Genomic DNA, 16,801 nt, shown 5'->3' on the forward strand with positions numbered 1-16,801 from the left:
AGCCTCAAGTCTGGAGATTTATGCAATAATTTAAAGAACAAATACGTATTTCTAGAAATGAACAAGGAAAAAAATTATCCAATAAGAAAAAAATGGACAACAAATGAGAACATATCTCAAATAAATGGGGAGTATAGCCAAGAAATAGAGAAAGATGCCAAGCTCACTAGAGATCAGGAAAATTCAAATCAAAGCCACCAGGATATATTTTACTACTATGAATTGGCAGAAATTAAAAATAAGAACACCAAGTTTGTGGGATGGTAGATATCAAATCCATCTTTAAAAATGTTGCTAATATCATTTTGAAATGTATTATTACATTATCACATGAAATTGGACCTTTAGGAACCTTGTCCCCAATGATTTCACTCCTAGGATGATTTGTTATCAAGAGAAGTGAGGACACACAAGAGAGTTTTGCACTGAGACACGTCTAAGAATGATTCATGAAGGACTATTCCTAACCACAAAAGGTGGAAACAACCAAAACTTCCATCTTGTACAGATCCTTAGCCACTCTGGGGAATATTATACGGTAGTGAAAATGAAGAGGCTATAGCTACTAGAGGTAAAATGCTGTATCCCATTAATTTGCTATACACACCTAAGGAAATAAAACTTCCTTGAGAATTTTCCTTCTGTATCCAGTGGATATCATACAGTCTGTTTTATCAGTGTGTGCACTGAATAATGCATGCAGGGTCTAAAATATCTCTACCATAAAAATTCTGTAAATTATTTGTAATCATTATTCCACTTGGCATATTGAATGGAAAGTAACAAATTAATGTCCTTTGCTATAAGCAATGTATTTGAATCTCTCTCAGCCTCTCCCTCTATCTCTCTCTCTCTCTGTCTCACACACACACACAAAGGAACCCAAAAACACACACATGCAACAATATCTCTTCACAGTAATTACATTGTATCAGAAAAATTTGAGGAGTGTATAGTTAGTGCCTAAGGAAAACGAATGGGAATTATAGAATTGCGACCAAATAGATGTTATCATTTCTAAGTCTCCAAATCAACACTGATGTTAAATGTCCCTTGATTCTTTCACTCACATAATTTTGCTAGATGCTAGGGGTATGCATAGGTATCAAAGCCAATTTCAGATTTCAGTACCAATGGACTTAAGCCCCTGCTGTCATTACACTCCTGGGTTGGTAAAGCAGCAAAACATGGGAAATCCTAAACCATCAGTGTAAGAGTAATGCTTTTCTGTAGCAAAGCTAATCTCCAGTTCAGAGAGTGTATCAACAGCCCAGTTCAGATACTGACAGCCAAGTTCTCATCAAATGAGGTGCTAGACTATGAAACTCAGATTTTGCTCTAAACAATGGCAAAAGTCTCAGGGAACGTCAAAGGCTCTAGATAGTTCCTGGAAACACAGGGATAACAAGTATAAGAAGCTTCATTGAAACTCTGAAGTCCATAAACTTCAATGGCAGGACTGAAACTGAAGAACACTGAATTGGAAATGACAGGGGAAATACGGATTAAAAATAAACTTAATGTGTGAAAGAAGAAAACTCCAACCATTTGGAAGTTGATTGATAACAGCTGAGGTTGAAAATAATCGAGGTACTTATTAGGTCCTGGATTTTTAGGTCCTGGATTATTAGGTCCTGGATTATTGGTCCTTGATTTTTAAAATTTGCTTGAACCAATGTGCTAATGTGTACTTCATTTGTTTCTCATACTTATGAGTGAATCATTCATATTCATATCAGTATTTTAATAAGAATTTTATAAACAAGAAACACAGGGCTCTTTTTGTTTGTTTCTTTGGGTTTTTTTTAGATAAACTTTACATGCAACGTGGGGTTGAACTCACAGATCAAGAGGCACATGGCCCACCAACTAGGCCAACCACATGCCCCTGAGTATTGGCCTGGTTTGGGTTTTATTTTGTTTTCCTTTTTGAAAACATAGGGCTTTTAACTCATCCTTCACAAGACACTAATAGAAATATCACTGCTAGAACTAGATCGTGTAACTAGAACTCAGTGCCTACATGGACTATTTATGGAATCATTAGAAGGAACCCCACAGAATCCATTCTACTGACTTCATATTGCCAAACATTAAAAGTAATGGCAAATGTGATCTACATTTTCTCTTCTAGAAAAGAGATGCTTTCTCTGTCATTCTGAATTATAAGCAAAAGGAAAAAAATCGTTTCCAAAGAATCATTCCAGGGTGCCTGGGTGACTCCATCGGTTGAGTGTCTGACTTTGGCTCAGGTCATGATCACACGGTATGTGAGTTTGAGCCCTACGTCGGGCTCTGTGCGGACAGGTAAGAGCCTGGAGCCTGCTTCAGATTTTGTTTTCCTCTCTCTGCCCCAATCCCATCGCACTCTGTTTCTCTCTGTCTCTTACAAAGTGAATAAATGTTAAAATAAATAAATAAATAAAAAATCATTCTAGCTACATTCAACCTCTTCATTTTTCAACCTCTTTTCCCATGGCCATGAAGGGAGAGACTGATATTCCCTTTGAAGTTGAATCCCTCCCATATACTGATGAAGGAACAATAGAACTCAGTACAATGAGAAATTATCTCTTTAGAGTGCTCATACCCTTGAAGCAGTTGTTCTTTTGCCCTGTATTAGCCCTGAGAAGCGAAATGCTGAGCCGTTTGAAGCATACTAAGTGTTAAGATGCAATATATACAATACTAAAGACTGAAAATCATTCCATGGCATGCCCAGAAGAGCAGTTCTTCTTGATTTAAAACAATGGTTCTTCTTGGTCACTGTTACACCTATATCTCTTCCACAGAGAAATCTGCGCCGGTTAACAAAGTGCTTCAAACAACACGCCAAATAATATTGGAAGAAAGTCGAAACAATTATCTGAACTCCAAACATGCTTTGCATACTCATAGCATTTACATCAGGTTTAGGAAAGTAGACATACTTGCTCCTCTTTAGTATCAATCTTCAGGAGACTAGCCTGCAGATCTTGGCATGACACCATGCTCCTCTCCCAAGTTTTCTCCTCTTTTGAAAAGTGGTAACAGCTTTTTCCACAGCAGTACCAGTTTCCTTGAAATGTGTCATCGTCTTCATTCCATGCTCATGGATTGGAAAACAAACATTGTTAAAATCCTGACACTACCCAAAGCAATCTACACATTCGATGCAATTTCTATCAAAATAACACCAGCGTTCTTCACAGAGCTAGAACAAACCCAAAATTTGTACGGAACCACAAAATACACTGAGTAGCCAAAGGAATGTTAAAAAAGAAAATCAAAGCTGGACACATCACAGTCCTGGATCAAGCTGTTTTACAAAGCTGTTTTCACCAAACCAGTATGGTACTGGCACAAAAGTAGACACATAGATCAACGAACAGAATGGAGAACCCAGAAATGGACCCACAAATGTACAGCCAGCTAATCTTTGACCAAGCAGGAAACAATATCCAATGGAAAGAAGACAGTCTCTTCAGCAATTGGTGTTGGGAAAACGGGACAGCAACATGTAGAAGAATGAACCTGGACCACATTCTTATGCCATACACAAAAACAACTCAAAATGGATGACAGATCTAAATGTCAAAACCATCAAAATCCCACAGTAGAAAACAGGCAACAATCTCTTTGACCTCACCCACAGTAACTTCTTACTTACATGAAGACGTGTCTTCAGGGGCAAGAGAAACAAAAGCAAAAACGAACTATTTGGACCTCATCAAGATAAAAAGCTTCTGCACCGCAAAGGAAACAATCAGCAAAACTAAAAGGTAATCGACAGAATGGAAGAAAATATTTGCAAATGACATATCAGATAAAGGATTAGTACACAAAATCTATAAAGAAGTTATGGAACTCAACAATCAGAAGACAAATAATCCAGTGAAGAAAGGGACAGAAGACATGAACAGACACTTTTCCAAAGGAGACATCCAGATGGCCTACAGTCACATGAAAAGATGCTCCACATCACTCATCAGGGAAATACAAATCAAAACCACAGTGAGATACCACCTCACACCTACCAGAATGGCTAAAGTGAACAATTCGGGCAAGAACAGATGTTGGCAAGGATGTGGAAAAAAGGGAGCATTTATGCACTGCTGGTGGGAATGCAAGCTGGTGCAGTCACTCTGGAAAACAGCATGGCTGTTTCTCAAAAAATTAAACCCTATAATTAGAAACAATAATGGCACTACTAGGCATTTGGCCAAAGGACACACAAATGCTAACTTGAAGTCTCACCTGCACCCCAATGTTTATTGCACCAGTACCAATAATAGCTAAATCATGGAAAAAGCCCAAATGGCCATCACCGATGAATGGGCAAAGACAGTATATTATACAATGGAATATCACTCAGCCATCAAAAGGAATGAAATCTTGCATTTGCAACAATGTGGGTGCAAGTAGAGTGTATCGTGGTAAGCAAAGTCAGTCAGTCAGAGAAAGAGAAATACAAGATTTCACTCATATGTGGAATTTAAGAAACAAAATAGATAAACATAGGGGAAGGTAAGGAAAAATAATTTAAAAACATAAAGGGAGGCAAACCCTAAGAGACTCTGCAATACAGAGAACAAACTGTGGGTTCCTGGAGGGGTGTTGGGCAAGGTGAGGGCCAAATGGGTGATGGGCATTAAGGAGGGCTCTTGTTGGGATGAGCACTGGGTGTTGTATGTAAGTGATGAATTCCTAAATTCTACTCCTGAATGAATTACCCGACTCTATGTTACCCAGCTGGAAGTTAAATAATTTGTTTTGAAAAAGTAATGTGTCATGGTCTTTATCTTGAAAACAAAGCCACATGGTCCTCAACCACAAGACCACTTAGAGACCTATGCTTTCTTTATGTATACATATATATATAGATATATGTAGATATAGATATAGATATCTATATATATACATACATGTATGCATACATCTTGCTTACATCAGACTGAATGACTGAAAAATAGGTGGTTTTCCTGTACCCCTAAAGCCTCACGTTGAGAATAGCTTTGGAGTCAAATTGTGGAGCCAGAGACTGATAGATGTCAGACCATTGTTAAGATGACACTGAGAAATCCTGACTTCCCAAGTACAGATACACTGCTCCAATAGGAAGCAGTTCTCCCTTCGGGAGAAATTCACCTCAGTGAATATAAGAGGGTGGTATTAATTCCAAGAGATCTAGACTGGAGAAAATTCATCCACAAGCAGAAATTACTCAATCAAATCAACATGTGTTTGTGAAAGTCAGAAATTCAATTAGCTAGAAGAAAGAAAATGGATTTAATTTTAAAAAGTGAGAAAAATTAAAGGACTTGACAAAATACAGTGTGAAGTTTTAAATTGATACATTAAAATTGAACAAAATGAGATAATCCCATGGAGGAAAAAACTTTAAACTATCAGTATAATCATTCAGTACATACCTGTAGTGGGTAGTAAAATTAAGTGATCTTCAACTTCTGCTAAGGAAGCATTCTTGTCTTCTGGTTCTTTCATATCTTGCCTGATTTCTCCAGAACACCTGTGAAAAACTTCAATTCATTTTATAAAATTAAGGTCTTGAATGCTTGCAAGAGATAATTTTATTATAATCTCTTACTCTAATTCTAAATGGCACAGTGAGTGGCACTGACTAAATGAAAGTAGGATCAGAGAAAATGCCAGTTTACAATATGTTGAAGTGTCAGAACATAAAACAGATTTTTAAATAAAATGATAACTTGCTATACATTATTTTGGAAGTACGTGAGAGAGGAATCAACTTCTATAAAACAGAAATGTAAACAGGAAGTGAAATATACTTTTGGGTTCTACGCCACTTACTCTTCAAATAATGATTACAAAGTTGGTGAAATGAAGTAGCCAGTATTTTATTTAGCATGTAGTATTTGCACAGGAAGCTAAACACCGGGGATTTGACTCTCCTCTAGTACAAGCTTATAATTAATACACTGAATATACATAGAGGAAGAGCACACATGGCGACTTCTAACATGCAAAAAGTAAGTGAAAAATCTCTGAGCAAATTGGCAGTATCTTCTCCAAACTCACACATAAAAAGGTGTAAAATCACGCAGTATATGGCTCTTTAAGTGTACAAGACGAAAAGAAAGGTCTCTTAAGAATTTGTTAGGGAGGGCAGGGTGGGAGGGAGGGCAGTGTGGGTGCTGGGTATTGAGGAGGGCACCTTTTGGGATGAGCACTGGGTGTTGTATGGAAACCAGTTTGACAGTAAATTTCATATATAAAAAAAAAAAAAAAAAAAAGAATTTGTTAGGCAGCTAGGAATCATTTCCAGCTCTCTACCACCCATCACTGAACCAAATGCAACGTCTACTTGTAAAACTCCAACATCAATTGTACAGTCTCCTGATGTACTCCATGGCAATAAATATAACCCCTGTTCAACTCAGTCATCCATTCCAGTCTTCATATACTGGATCTGAATTGAAATGACACCTTAAGGGGCCCCTGGATGGCTCAGGTGGTTAAGCATCTGACCTGGGCTCAAGTCATGATCTCACAGATCATGAGTTCGGCCCCGTGTCTGGCACACTGTTGTCGGCACAGAGGCCACTTCAGATCCTCTGTCCCCCTCTCCCTGTGTCCACCCCCCCACCTCTCCTGTGCTCTCTCTATCTCTTTCTCTCAACCATAAATAAAAACCATTTAACCCCCCCACCTCCCACATTAAGACCTCCTATACCTAAATACTACAATTTCTTGGGACCAATCAATTCCCTTGTCCTTCCCTTTTTGTCAATCCAAGGACACGTAGTACAGAACCAATTTTGGCAGGACCTCCAAGAAGCTTGCAGCACAGTCTTTATGCACATCTAAAAATAGCCAGCTTTCACTGGAGCTCTTGGCTAACACTGCATTGAGCAAGCCACTCTTGTTCTCAGGGTTATGAGGTCAGGCCCAAATTGGGTGGGGAGACTCCTCGAAAAATTTTTTAAAAAATATTTTTTTAATACATAAAATAGCCAATTTTGGAGCACACTTGACATTCACCATCTCATCTCCCTCAAGGTTCTGAAACTCAAATGACAAAAAAAATCACAAAATTGTACACATACAAACTAATGCTGACCAACGCTTAGACTTTCTTCACCATTTCAACTATTATAACACAGTATAGTTCTTGAATCACACTCTTTTCTCAATCCAACAGCTCTTTCAAGTATTTATACTTTGCCTAAATTATCTGGAGCACCTCCTTGACTCTCCGTCTCTCTGACCAGATGGCCTCATCTGTTCCTTCACATGGAAACAGTCACCAGCAAGGAGACCTTCCTGCACCTCCTCCTATAGATACACAGGTACCTGTCACTCTACCCCAGAAAAAAATGTGCTTCGCATCGAACAAGTGTGAAACTCTCACCCCTGGTCTGGATTTCATCCCCTATTAAATTTTTGGTGGTCTTCATCTCCTACTGTCATTTTCTCTCTTGAACCCTCCACAGTTTCCTTCTCATGGTTCCCTTCTCTTGCATCTCACGTCATGATCATCTCACGTCAGCTTTCCCACAAAGTTCCTCTCTTTTCTTTACATATTGTTTGTAACAGAGTTCTTTTCTTTACTCTCAGATTGGGTGCTAACATAAGATTGTACACATTCTTTCATTCATGAGACACTTACCACATTGCTCTCAGAACTGGTTTGTCTTCCTTAGTTAGCAAGTTGTTAGCTACCCCAAATTGCACGGTTTTGCACGGTGTCATCTTATAACAGTGTATCGTGTCATGCACAAACTTTTGTGCTCTTGCTTTGTTTTTCCATTTCATACACTCTTGCTAAAATTCACGCATATTGTTGGATACCATTGTCATTGTTTTGACTGTCACATAAATTCCATTGGCAAATCAATTGCAGAGATCTCATTTACTCTCCCATTAATGATCTTTTGAGTAGTTGTGAGACTTTCGACATTGTGAATGGCACTGCTACAAACTGTCCTGTAGAAGTTCATTTCTGTGTATGTGCAAGTATATCTGTTGGATATACACTTAGGGTGAGAATTACTGAATCATGTTGAGCTGTAGAAGACAGTACCAAACTCGCTAAGGGTTTGTATCAGGTTATACTGCCTTTAACAACGCTCGAGATCATATAGATCCACATACTTTCAAGTCTTGGTAAATGTTTCGCTTAGCCGCAATGAAAATACTTTTCTGTATTCACTGATCTCTGAATTCACTGATCTGTATTCACTGTATTCTCTCTCTCTGCTTCCTAATGTTTGAAAGAGTTTTAGCCATTACAGTCAGGCTTTGACCATACCCACTATCCCACTGGAGCTACACTAGAAAATATCATTTCGGCCTCTCTCTTGCCAAATTTAATAAGCATATCTCTAGCCATTATAATACCTGATCCTCCAGTACTAGTTGGAACCCTTGACTACCTTTGCCGTCTCTCCATGATACCATAATGTTTTGGATCCCCTCCTACTTGTTTAACTAAGCATCATTCCTTGCCACAGTTGACTCATCTTCTACCTACTTGTAAATGTTGATTTACCCTGAGATCCCCCACCTCACCCTTGTTATTCTAGCATAATCTACTCTCCCTGGTTTCACAAGGTAGAGCGTGGTATAGCTTCTGCTTTCCTCTGCTATCTTTTCCCAGACTTTTACATTAATCGGTGAATCCACAATTCATGTCTCTAATCTAGGCGTCTCTCTTGATCTCCAGACCTTTAATTCTACCCTGTACATGCTGATGATCTGTGTCTTCCGCCAAAGCTCACTCTAGCAGACACTGACCAATCTCATTCTTTCTGGTCATCTCCACTGATATGTCACAAGCACCTCACTCTTCATTATTCACACACACACACACCCACACAGTCACACGCGCACCCACACACACACACACGCATACACATCCCAAATCACAGCCTTCTGTTCTTGTGTTTTTCTATAACATTTAATGGAATATATTTGCCTAGATGTATAAACTTCATTTCAAAGGAATCACTTATTCACTTGTTTCCTCACACACTCAATAAAATGTACATCTTAGCAATTCTACATTTTAAATATTTCTCAAGTGTGGTCCCTAACCCTTCATTACTTCTTTCATAACACTAATTCAGTCATTCTAACTAACCCTTAATCCTGAAATATTCTCCTATTTTGTCCGTCCATGCACTTTCCAGTAGATTCAGATTGACCTTTCCCAAATCCCAAATCTTCCAAGTTTCTTTTGTTTTGAGAACAAATCTAATATATCTTAACATATTAACATTATACAGCTTCCGGACAAATAAAAGAAGTAGTTAGAAATGGGTTTGAGCTACTTCTTTTATTTGTCCGGAAGCTGTAATTCCCTGGGACATCCATATGTTCTGTGGTTCATGTTGTGTTCTGCCTGGATGAGACTTCTCTACCCTGAGTGTCCTGTTTATTTTATTTTTTTTTTTCAGTATATATCTTTTATTTTTTTTTTTGTTTTTTTTCTTTTTTAATATATGAAATTTACTGTCAAATTGGTTTCCATACAACACCCAGTGCTCATCCCAAAAGGTGCCCTCCTCAATACCCATCACCCACCCTGCCCTCCCTCCCACCCCCCACCAACCCTCAGTTTGTTCTCAGTTTTTAACAGTCTCTAATGCTTTGGCTCTCTCCCACTCTAACCTCTTTTTTTTTTTTTTTTCCTTCCCCTCCCCCATGGGTTTCTGTTATGTTTCTCAGGATCCACATAAGAGTGAAACCATATGGTATCTGTCTTTCTCTGTATGGCTTATTTCACTTAGCATCACACTCTCCAGTTCCATCCATGTTGCTACAAAAGGCCATATTTCATTTTTTCTCATTGCCACGTAGTATTCCATTGTGTATGTAAACCACAATTTCTTTATCCATTCATCAGTTGATGGACATTTAGGCTCTTTCCATAATTTGGCTATTGTTGAGAGTGCCGCTATAAACATTGGGGTACAGGTGCCCCTATGCATCAGTCTGAGTGTCCTGTTTAAACTCCACCTATCCTTTACCTCATATCAATTATTATCTCCTACAGGAAAGCTTTCTTGACCTCAGCATAGAATATGCCATCCACCTGATACCTTCACGCCAGTATCCCAGCACTAATAATATTTCATTTTAAAACTGCTTCTTATAAAAAAAAGGTCCCCTTTTAACTGAGCTTATAAAGAGCTGACTTTTTAAAATCCCTGTTTTTTGCACCAGAGAAGATACTCAAAATTGTTGCTCACAGAATGAAACAAAGAATAATAACCATCAGGAAACTGATATTAAAAACAAGTGTTGCATACAAATTTGACATGGAATATATAAAAACTGATAGAGAAAACTAATCAGCTTTTTATTCCTCTATATTTTAAGCAGTGTTGTAATACGATAAGGAATATAAAATTCCAATTAAGATTTTTCCAATTCTCTGTTCGCATGGAAAAGCTCCCCCTACACAAAATATAAGGAGGAAAATACATATAACATATGTAGGCTTCAAAGTACAAAATTTTGTGCCAACACAGCTATGACATACACCAGTTTGCGTGGTAGAAAGGTTAAGTGATAGCAAAATAATAAAATCACATCACCAATATTATCATCAACAGCATCATGATTACTACCATTTCTATAGGGCTCCATAGTTTCTAAAGTTTCCGTAGAGTTTCAGTAGTTACAGCATTTCCTTTATCAGTCTGGCTCATTGTTCTTGTAAAATGTGTGTGCTTGATACTCACATATATATCCTAAGCCTGTGATTGCCAGCAGGAGGCATAAACATAGAAATCCTAGGGTTACTGCAACGATATGCCATGGAAACCCTGTCCAAAATCAGAGAGCAAAATATACAGTAAGCATTGAGCACAGCAAGGTCCTCGGAATTAGAACAAAATGGAATCGCATTCTGGAATTTAAAATGAATAGAGCGATTTACGGTGGTCACAAATCTCATAGCTATTACATTTAAATACACCCATTGACATATTGAGCACCAGACAGAGAGCATCAAATATGTACAGACACCATTATCACGATTTCACTAGTTTTTACTTGACATCGTGGTGTTTTCAGATATCAGGAAAACAAACTAAAAACCTTTACCTCTCCTTTTAACCATTGGACGTCTTTTGTCCTGTTGCCTTGAATGCACTGATTGCAGCTCTGTGTATGTTACTCTCTCCTCACTCATTTCTGAGGGCTGCAGTCAAACAACACGGCTCGATTCCTACGCAATAGTTCATGAGGCACAAAAAATGACAGTATTCATGAAGTGACAGGGACAGCTACATGAATGGTAAGCATGTTCATCTGACATAAGCAACGTAAATGATTATCTTCGAATATTAGGAAAAATTTATTTCAGTTTTTCTTTGTACTACCTTTTAACAGATGGTTAATAATGGTCCACTATGCTTACAAGCATGTTATGTTAAGCTCTTGCTGTGTTTAAAATAACTGAATTCATTGCCAAATTTTTAAAAAGGATATATTCCAGCCTCACCTAAAAATCTACATTTATATCATCATTTGAAAATTCATGTTTCACCACTTAGTGTCTGGGTTATGACCAAATGGCAAATACAGACTAAGCCACTGCTTAGTAAGGACACAAAAACACCAATTGGGCAAAAACCATGCCTGCCACCTTGCTTCTGTCCGAGTCTGCTCATTCATTCACATTAAATCTTGAATTTCATAATTGGTGGTTCTTGACTCCTTTTTACAGTGTAAGGAAAAGGCAAAGACCATAAGATTCAAGGAAAAGGAGGTTAGGACTACATTAAATGAGGGAGGCATAACTTGTCCTTCTAACAACAGTGTTGCCCAGTGACGCTCTTATTTGTAGGTGCGGAAAACTGAGGCTCTGGGAGCATAAACAGTATTCTCAAGGTCAGAAGGCTAGTAAAAGGTACTCTTGAGTTAAAATAAATATATGTAAGTAAATACATATACAATATATTAAATGTAGTCTAGATCAAATATAGATAAAAATATAACATATACGTTATATTTAACTATACAAAAATATATATTTAGTTCAAGTATCTATATTACATGTAACTTATTTATATGGACCCAAAGTATGATCCTTCACTTAACCTTTGTTTATATAACTAATACTTTCTAAAAAATACCTAATAATCTCTTTCTCCTAGAAAATTATATACATAGGGATTACAAGTGAGAAAGCGTTTTTCCCAAAAGAATATTTTGATATATGTATAAACAACTGTTTATAACTGTTCTTCCTAAGTAGATCTGACTCGGGTTTTGAAAATATCTTATTTCCCCATTTAATTACTTTCAGATGTCAGTAAACCTGAACAATCATCAATAATGATAAAATGTGTAAACATATTGTCATTAGTTTTTCAGAAAAAGATTCTCTCGACCAAAGTGGAAAATTATAAGGTAAATCCTGTCATAAGGTCGTTTTCCAAGCTAACAAACTTTTGTTTAATTGTATTTTAATTAAATATCTGTATAATAAAATAATAAAAAAAATTTATAAGTAGAAACCTGGGTTTAATTTGATAGAAAAGTAATCATACTGTCCAAGCATTAAACTTTTTTACGACACTTAATGAAAGAAGAGGGACTTGCCAATCAGTTTGGGAGAGGAGAAAAAAACCCACAGATTTATATTGTCTAAAAAAGGATTAAATATTCTTTAAAACATCTAAGGATTAAAAAATACATATCAGCATAGGAAATATTTTGACCCAACGCATTCTGATCCACTCCTTTTCTCACTTGCAGAATAAAGTTAACGTTCAATATGGATTAACACGGATCCAGGAGTCAGTTCTTGGGGCAACAGTCCAAAGCCCTCCCAACTTTGTCCACAGCTTTCCCATAGCAGATGCTACTTTATCCCTCTCTGATGGATAATGTGACAGCACAGGAACGGGTCACCCAACCTCACTGGCTGCAATACCTCATCGTACCTGGGATTTCAAAACTGGAAAAGAGCTGGGGCGCCTGGGTGGTGCAGTCGGTTAAGCGTCCGACTTCAGCCAGGTCACGATCTCGCGGTCCGGTCGGTGAGTTCGAGTCCCGCGTCAGGCTCTGGGCTGATGGCTCGGAGCCTGGAGCCTGTTTCCGATTCTGTGTCTCCCTCTCTCTCTGCCCCTCCCCCGTTCATGCTCTGTCTCTCTCTGTCCCAAAAATAAAAAAAAAAAAAAAAAAAAAAACTTTGAGAAAACTGGAAAAGAGCTTGGTCAGGATCACAGCTACGATGATGTGCTGGCTCTGGGGGCCTTTCACCTCTGCTTCGACTCCACAAGGTACTAGTTGATGTGCTTGACTGACTCTCAGAGAGACCGTGTCAGGAGAAAGCCGATGGCCATGTGACATTAGATACTCCCCCGCATGGTTTCCACTGGCCTCAGGGTCTCCTTTATTCCTGCACTCTGTGTCAGACAGGAGTCCTAGAGACCTCAAATGCTGAAGTTTTCAGACATTCTGTGGATCAGTACAAACCTGAGCTTTAGCAGTTACCTTGAAGCATAAAAACAAAAAGTCATTCTAAAATCTCATGAGGTTAGGTAATGCTTAACAATAAAATTTAAACATTATTAAAAATGAAAGGGAAATATCCATATTCTACCTGGCATGATTTATACGTCTTCTTTTTATAGAATGAAGATAAGTTCCAATTATAAATATATATATACATATATATTATATACATATATATACATATGTATATACGGCAAAAGTAGATAAATAGCAAAGTGTGCATAAATGTTAGCCTTTTTTTTTAACAAAATCCTAAGGATATCCAGATTGCTTAATATATTACAAACCCTAAGTACCTAAATTTGAGATCAATGATTTGAAAAATATCACATTTCTACTTATTTCTGTGTTCTCTTTAAATTGCTTGAAGAAGCAGACTCTTTACATAAAAAAAAAAACTTAGGACAAAACAAAGACACATGATTACAATATTGAATACATTTGACCGTACTCCTTTGAAAGCATCAAAGCCAATTTCATCTGTTCCACTATTTGTTGCAAATATTATCAGAGCATGTTTGTTTTTTTAAATAATGAGTGTAAGCAATTATATTTATTGTATAAAGGTAGACTTGACAAGATTAACATTAAGAACGTTGTCGAACTTAAACACTTGTAAGACAGTGGCAATATCTACCTTTTGTTACATTTATATGATTTTTAAGTACAAAAGTAAATATACACACACAGACATGCCCTAAAGCTGAGCAATGAGCTGTTTTCAGGATAGTTTATGAAATGCTTTTATTTTGTTTCTTAAATATAAAAATATATTGTTATAATATAAAAGTACATACTTAGGCATATAATAAAATAGGTTTTATATATGAAAAATTATATGTAATTTAAATTTTATAACGTGGATTACCTTGTATTATCCCTGTTGGATTGTATAATCTGTTTATGCTGTTACACACGAAATGCAGATATTTTACCCAGTGTGATTTAGCCTGTTTGCTTGAGGCAGCTCAAAGCAGCCATTTAGAATCTAGAGAAAAAAATAAACTCTCTGAAAGCATTTTTTAAAATACATTGTGGGGTGCCTGGGTGGCTCAGTCGGTAAAGCGTCTGACTTCGGCTCAGGTCATGATCTCACAGTTTCTGAGTTTAAACCGTACGTCGCGCTCTGGGCTGACAGCTCAGAGCCTGGATCCTACTTCACATTCTGTCTCTCTCTCTCTCTCTCTCTGCTCTACCCCTACTTGATCTCTCTCTCTCTCTCTCAAAAATAAACAGTAAAAGACATTATTTGTTCAATGCAGTGAGCAGCTCTATGCCCTGTTTAACCCTACAAGTAAGTGTTAGGCAGGAACAAAAGCAGGAACCATATGATATGGTTTTGTCATATCAACCATATTGATCTGTCCATCTGAAAGGCCCCCAATGCTGTGAAGCTTCAAGCGTCTTCTTAGAAATGTGCACTAATAACAATAAATCCACCTCGATGCCAGCCACACCAGGGGAAGTCTTTTCAAAAGCACTTCCTCCTGGTTGGAGCTCCCTTTTCCATCACTCCCAAACCACAAAGGTCTCATCCTCTTCTAAATACTGGTCAAGTATCCTCTTCTGAAGACATGTCAAGCCTCTAGCTTTCTTTTTTCTCTTTTGCCTTTGGCTCATGCTGTTTCTTTTTAAGATCTAGCTCATCGCTTTCAGGAAGTAGGTTTTTGACATAAATAGAGATAAGAAAGCCTTCTACAAATTTCCCATGCGACAGGGCTCTCTCTTAAAGGCAAACATGGTTTTCAAGCATGCCTATGGACTGTGATCTGCCAGGCCCCGGGGTGTAATTCTTCTGCACGGCAGCCAGACATGTCTATCTATGCCTTATGTCAAATTCCCCAGTGCCAAACGATATCATTTAAAAGAAATGTATTTCATCATTTCTTTTGCTACCAACTATTATATACCTCACTGGTAAGGAAAGATTAAGCCAGCACATGGACTTTGGACGTGTATTTTAGAGGGTGAAGAGTACGACCTCTAAACTCTCAAGGCAGGGCTGTCTTCCGGGTTATGGGTGATAAGACCCGCTGCAGTTTACTCCCCTTGTGCTTCCGCAGCAGCAGCTGAGTGAAGTGACTGATTTGGAAGTCCCATGCTCTTCAGCAGCATCCAGCAGACCTTCTATGCAAATGAGTCTGCTGGGAGATTGGGCTTCAGGATCAGAAGCTATTAGGTGGTATTGAAAAACAGGTGTGTATGTCAGGAACCAAGCAGAAAATGGACTCTAAAAGTTAGCCCAGGTTCCAGGAATGTGTTGCCTCTGATCTTTTACAAAGCTGTTTGTTTGTTTGTTTAATACTAACAAATCATCTGATACATATCTATCCCCACAAATTTGGAACAAACCACCAATGAAAAGGAATTATTAGCAATTTCATCCTTGGGGCTCTTTAAATAAGATGCCGTCTTTATCATACCTAAAATAGAATAGGTTCTAGAAAACCTTTCAAACTATATAGCTTTAAATATTTTCTCGATAGTATTTACAGCAAGTAAAAAAAGATAGAGTATTATGGTTAGAATATACACATATTACAATACTTTTAAGATTGACTTGTTAAATTTTCTATTTTGATGAATGAGGTTACTTTTAATTAGTTTATGATAAAAACGTTATCCCCAAAGACCTCTGTGTCTTTAAAACACCCACACACTTTTTTACCCCGATATCAATGTATTTTTAGTGCTTCTTAAAATGATTCTTATACCTTTTTTCTACTTCAACTTTTATTTATCCTATAAGGTTTCACTGAAACATCACTCGCTCACTGTCTTAACATTCTCCAAGCCTCGTCTGCATCGAAGAAAAGTACGTACAATCATGACATCGAGCATAAAAGCATAAGGTGGTGGAAACCACGATTTAACCCCAAGATGAAATAATCAGTAAGTAACGTGAGAGGGGGAGAGAGAGAACGGATGATGATAAGCCAAGAGAACAAGCAGTGTCGTAGCAGAATCGAACTAAATTCATGTGACCTTTACAACAAAGCAGGCAGACTGCATAAAATTTTGAAATAATATTCCAAGGGCAAAGTTGCCAGAGGAAATAGGTTTTCGTTTGAATTTTTCATATTATGTATTTCTTATCTACTATGCTCACGAATTTCTTCTTGTCTACTAAAATTGGGAAAAGGTGAGAGGGTATGAAGAAACCATGACTGCTGAATTCTTGGCAATGCTACAAGGCAAAAAATTGGGACAAGTGATGTACTTTGAAAATAAACAGGAGCTTGTGCGAAAAGAAATGAAAGTCATGAATGAGTGTGCTTTATTTCTGAACTTAGAGTCTTTCCATGTG

General features: G+C 37.6%; 2 protein-coding genes across 3 annotated transcripts in view; one reads left to right on the forward strand and one right to left on the reverse strand.

Moving 5' to 3' along the window:
- Nucleotides 1–13,119, forward strand: part of LOC132694724 (C-type lectin domain family 1 member B-like) — a 104,075-nt gene extending 90,956 nt beyond the window's left edge. The window contains exon 8 of the transcript XR_013556866.2: nt 12,944–13,119. The gene's annotated coding sequence lies outside the window, so the exon portion shown is untranslated. The remainder of the gene's footprint in view (nt 1–12,943) is intronic.
- The window catches only part of LOC132694720 (C-type lectin domain family 7 member A-like), an 80,661-nt gene that overhangs the window by 3,940 nt on the left and 59,920 nt on the right, over nt 1–16,801 (reverse strand). The window contains exons 1-4 of one of the 2 annotated variants that reach the window (XM_078450090.1): nt 11,074–11,461; nt 10,710–10,793; nt 5,412–5,519; nt 2,931–3,088 (exon numbers count right to left, since the gene is read on the reverse strand). In XM_078450090.1, the coding sequence (XP_078306216.1) occupies nt 2,931–3,088; nt 5,412–5,519; nt 10,710–10,793; nt 11,074–11,161 (438 nt within the window). In that variant the 5' untranslated portion in view covers nt 11,162–11,461. Of the gene's footprint in view, nt 1–2,930; nt 3,089–5,411; nt 5,520–10,709; nt 10,794–11,073; nt 11,462–16,801 lie in introns of those variants that run through there. The other variant, XM_078450091.2, reaches the window with a different exon arrangement.

The sequence above is a fragment of the Panthera onca genome, chromosome B4, assembly GCF_046562875.1.
Source record: "Panthera onca isolate mPanOnc1 chromosome B4, mPanOnc1 haplotype 2, whole genome shotgun sequence".
Classification (NCBI taxonomy): domain Eukaryota; kingdom Metazoa; phylum Chordata; class Mammalia; order Carnivora; family Felidae; genus Panthera; species Panthera onca.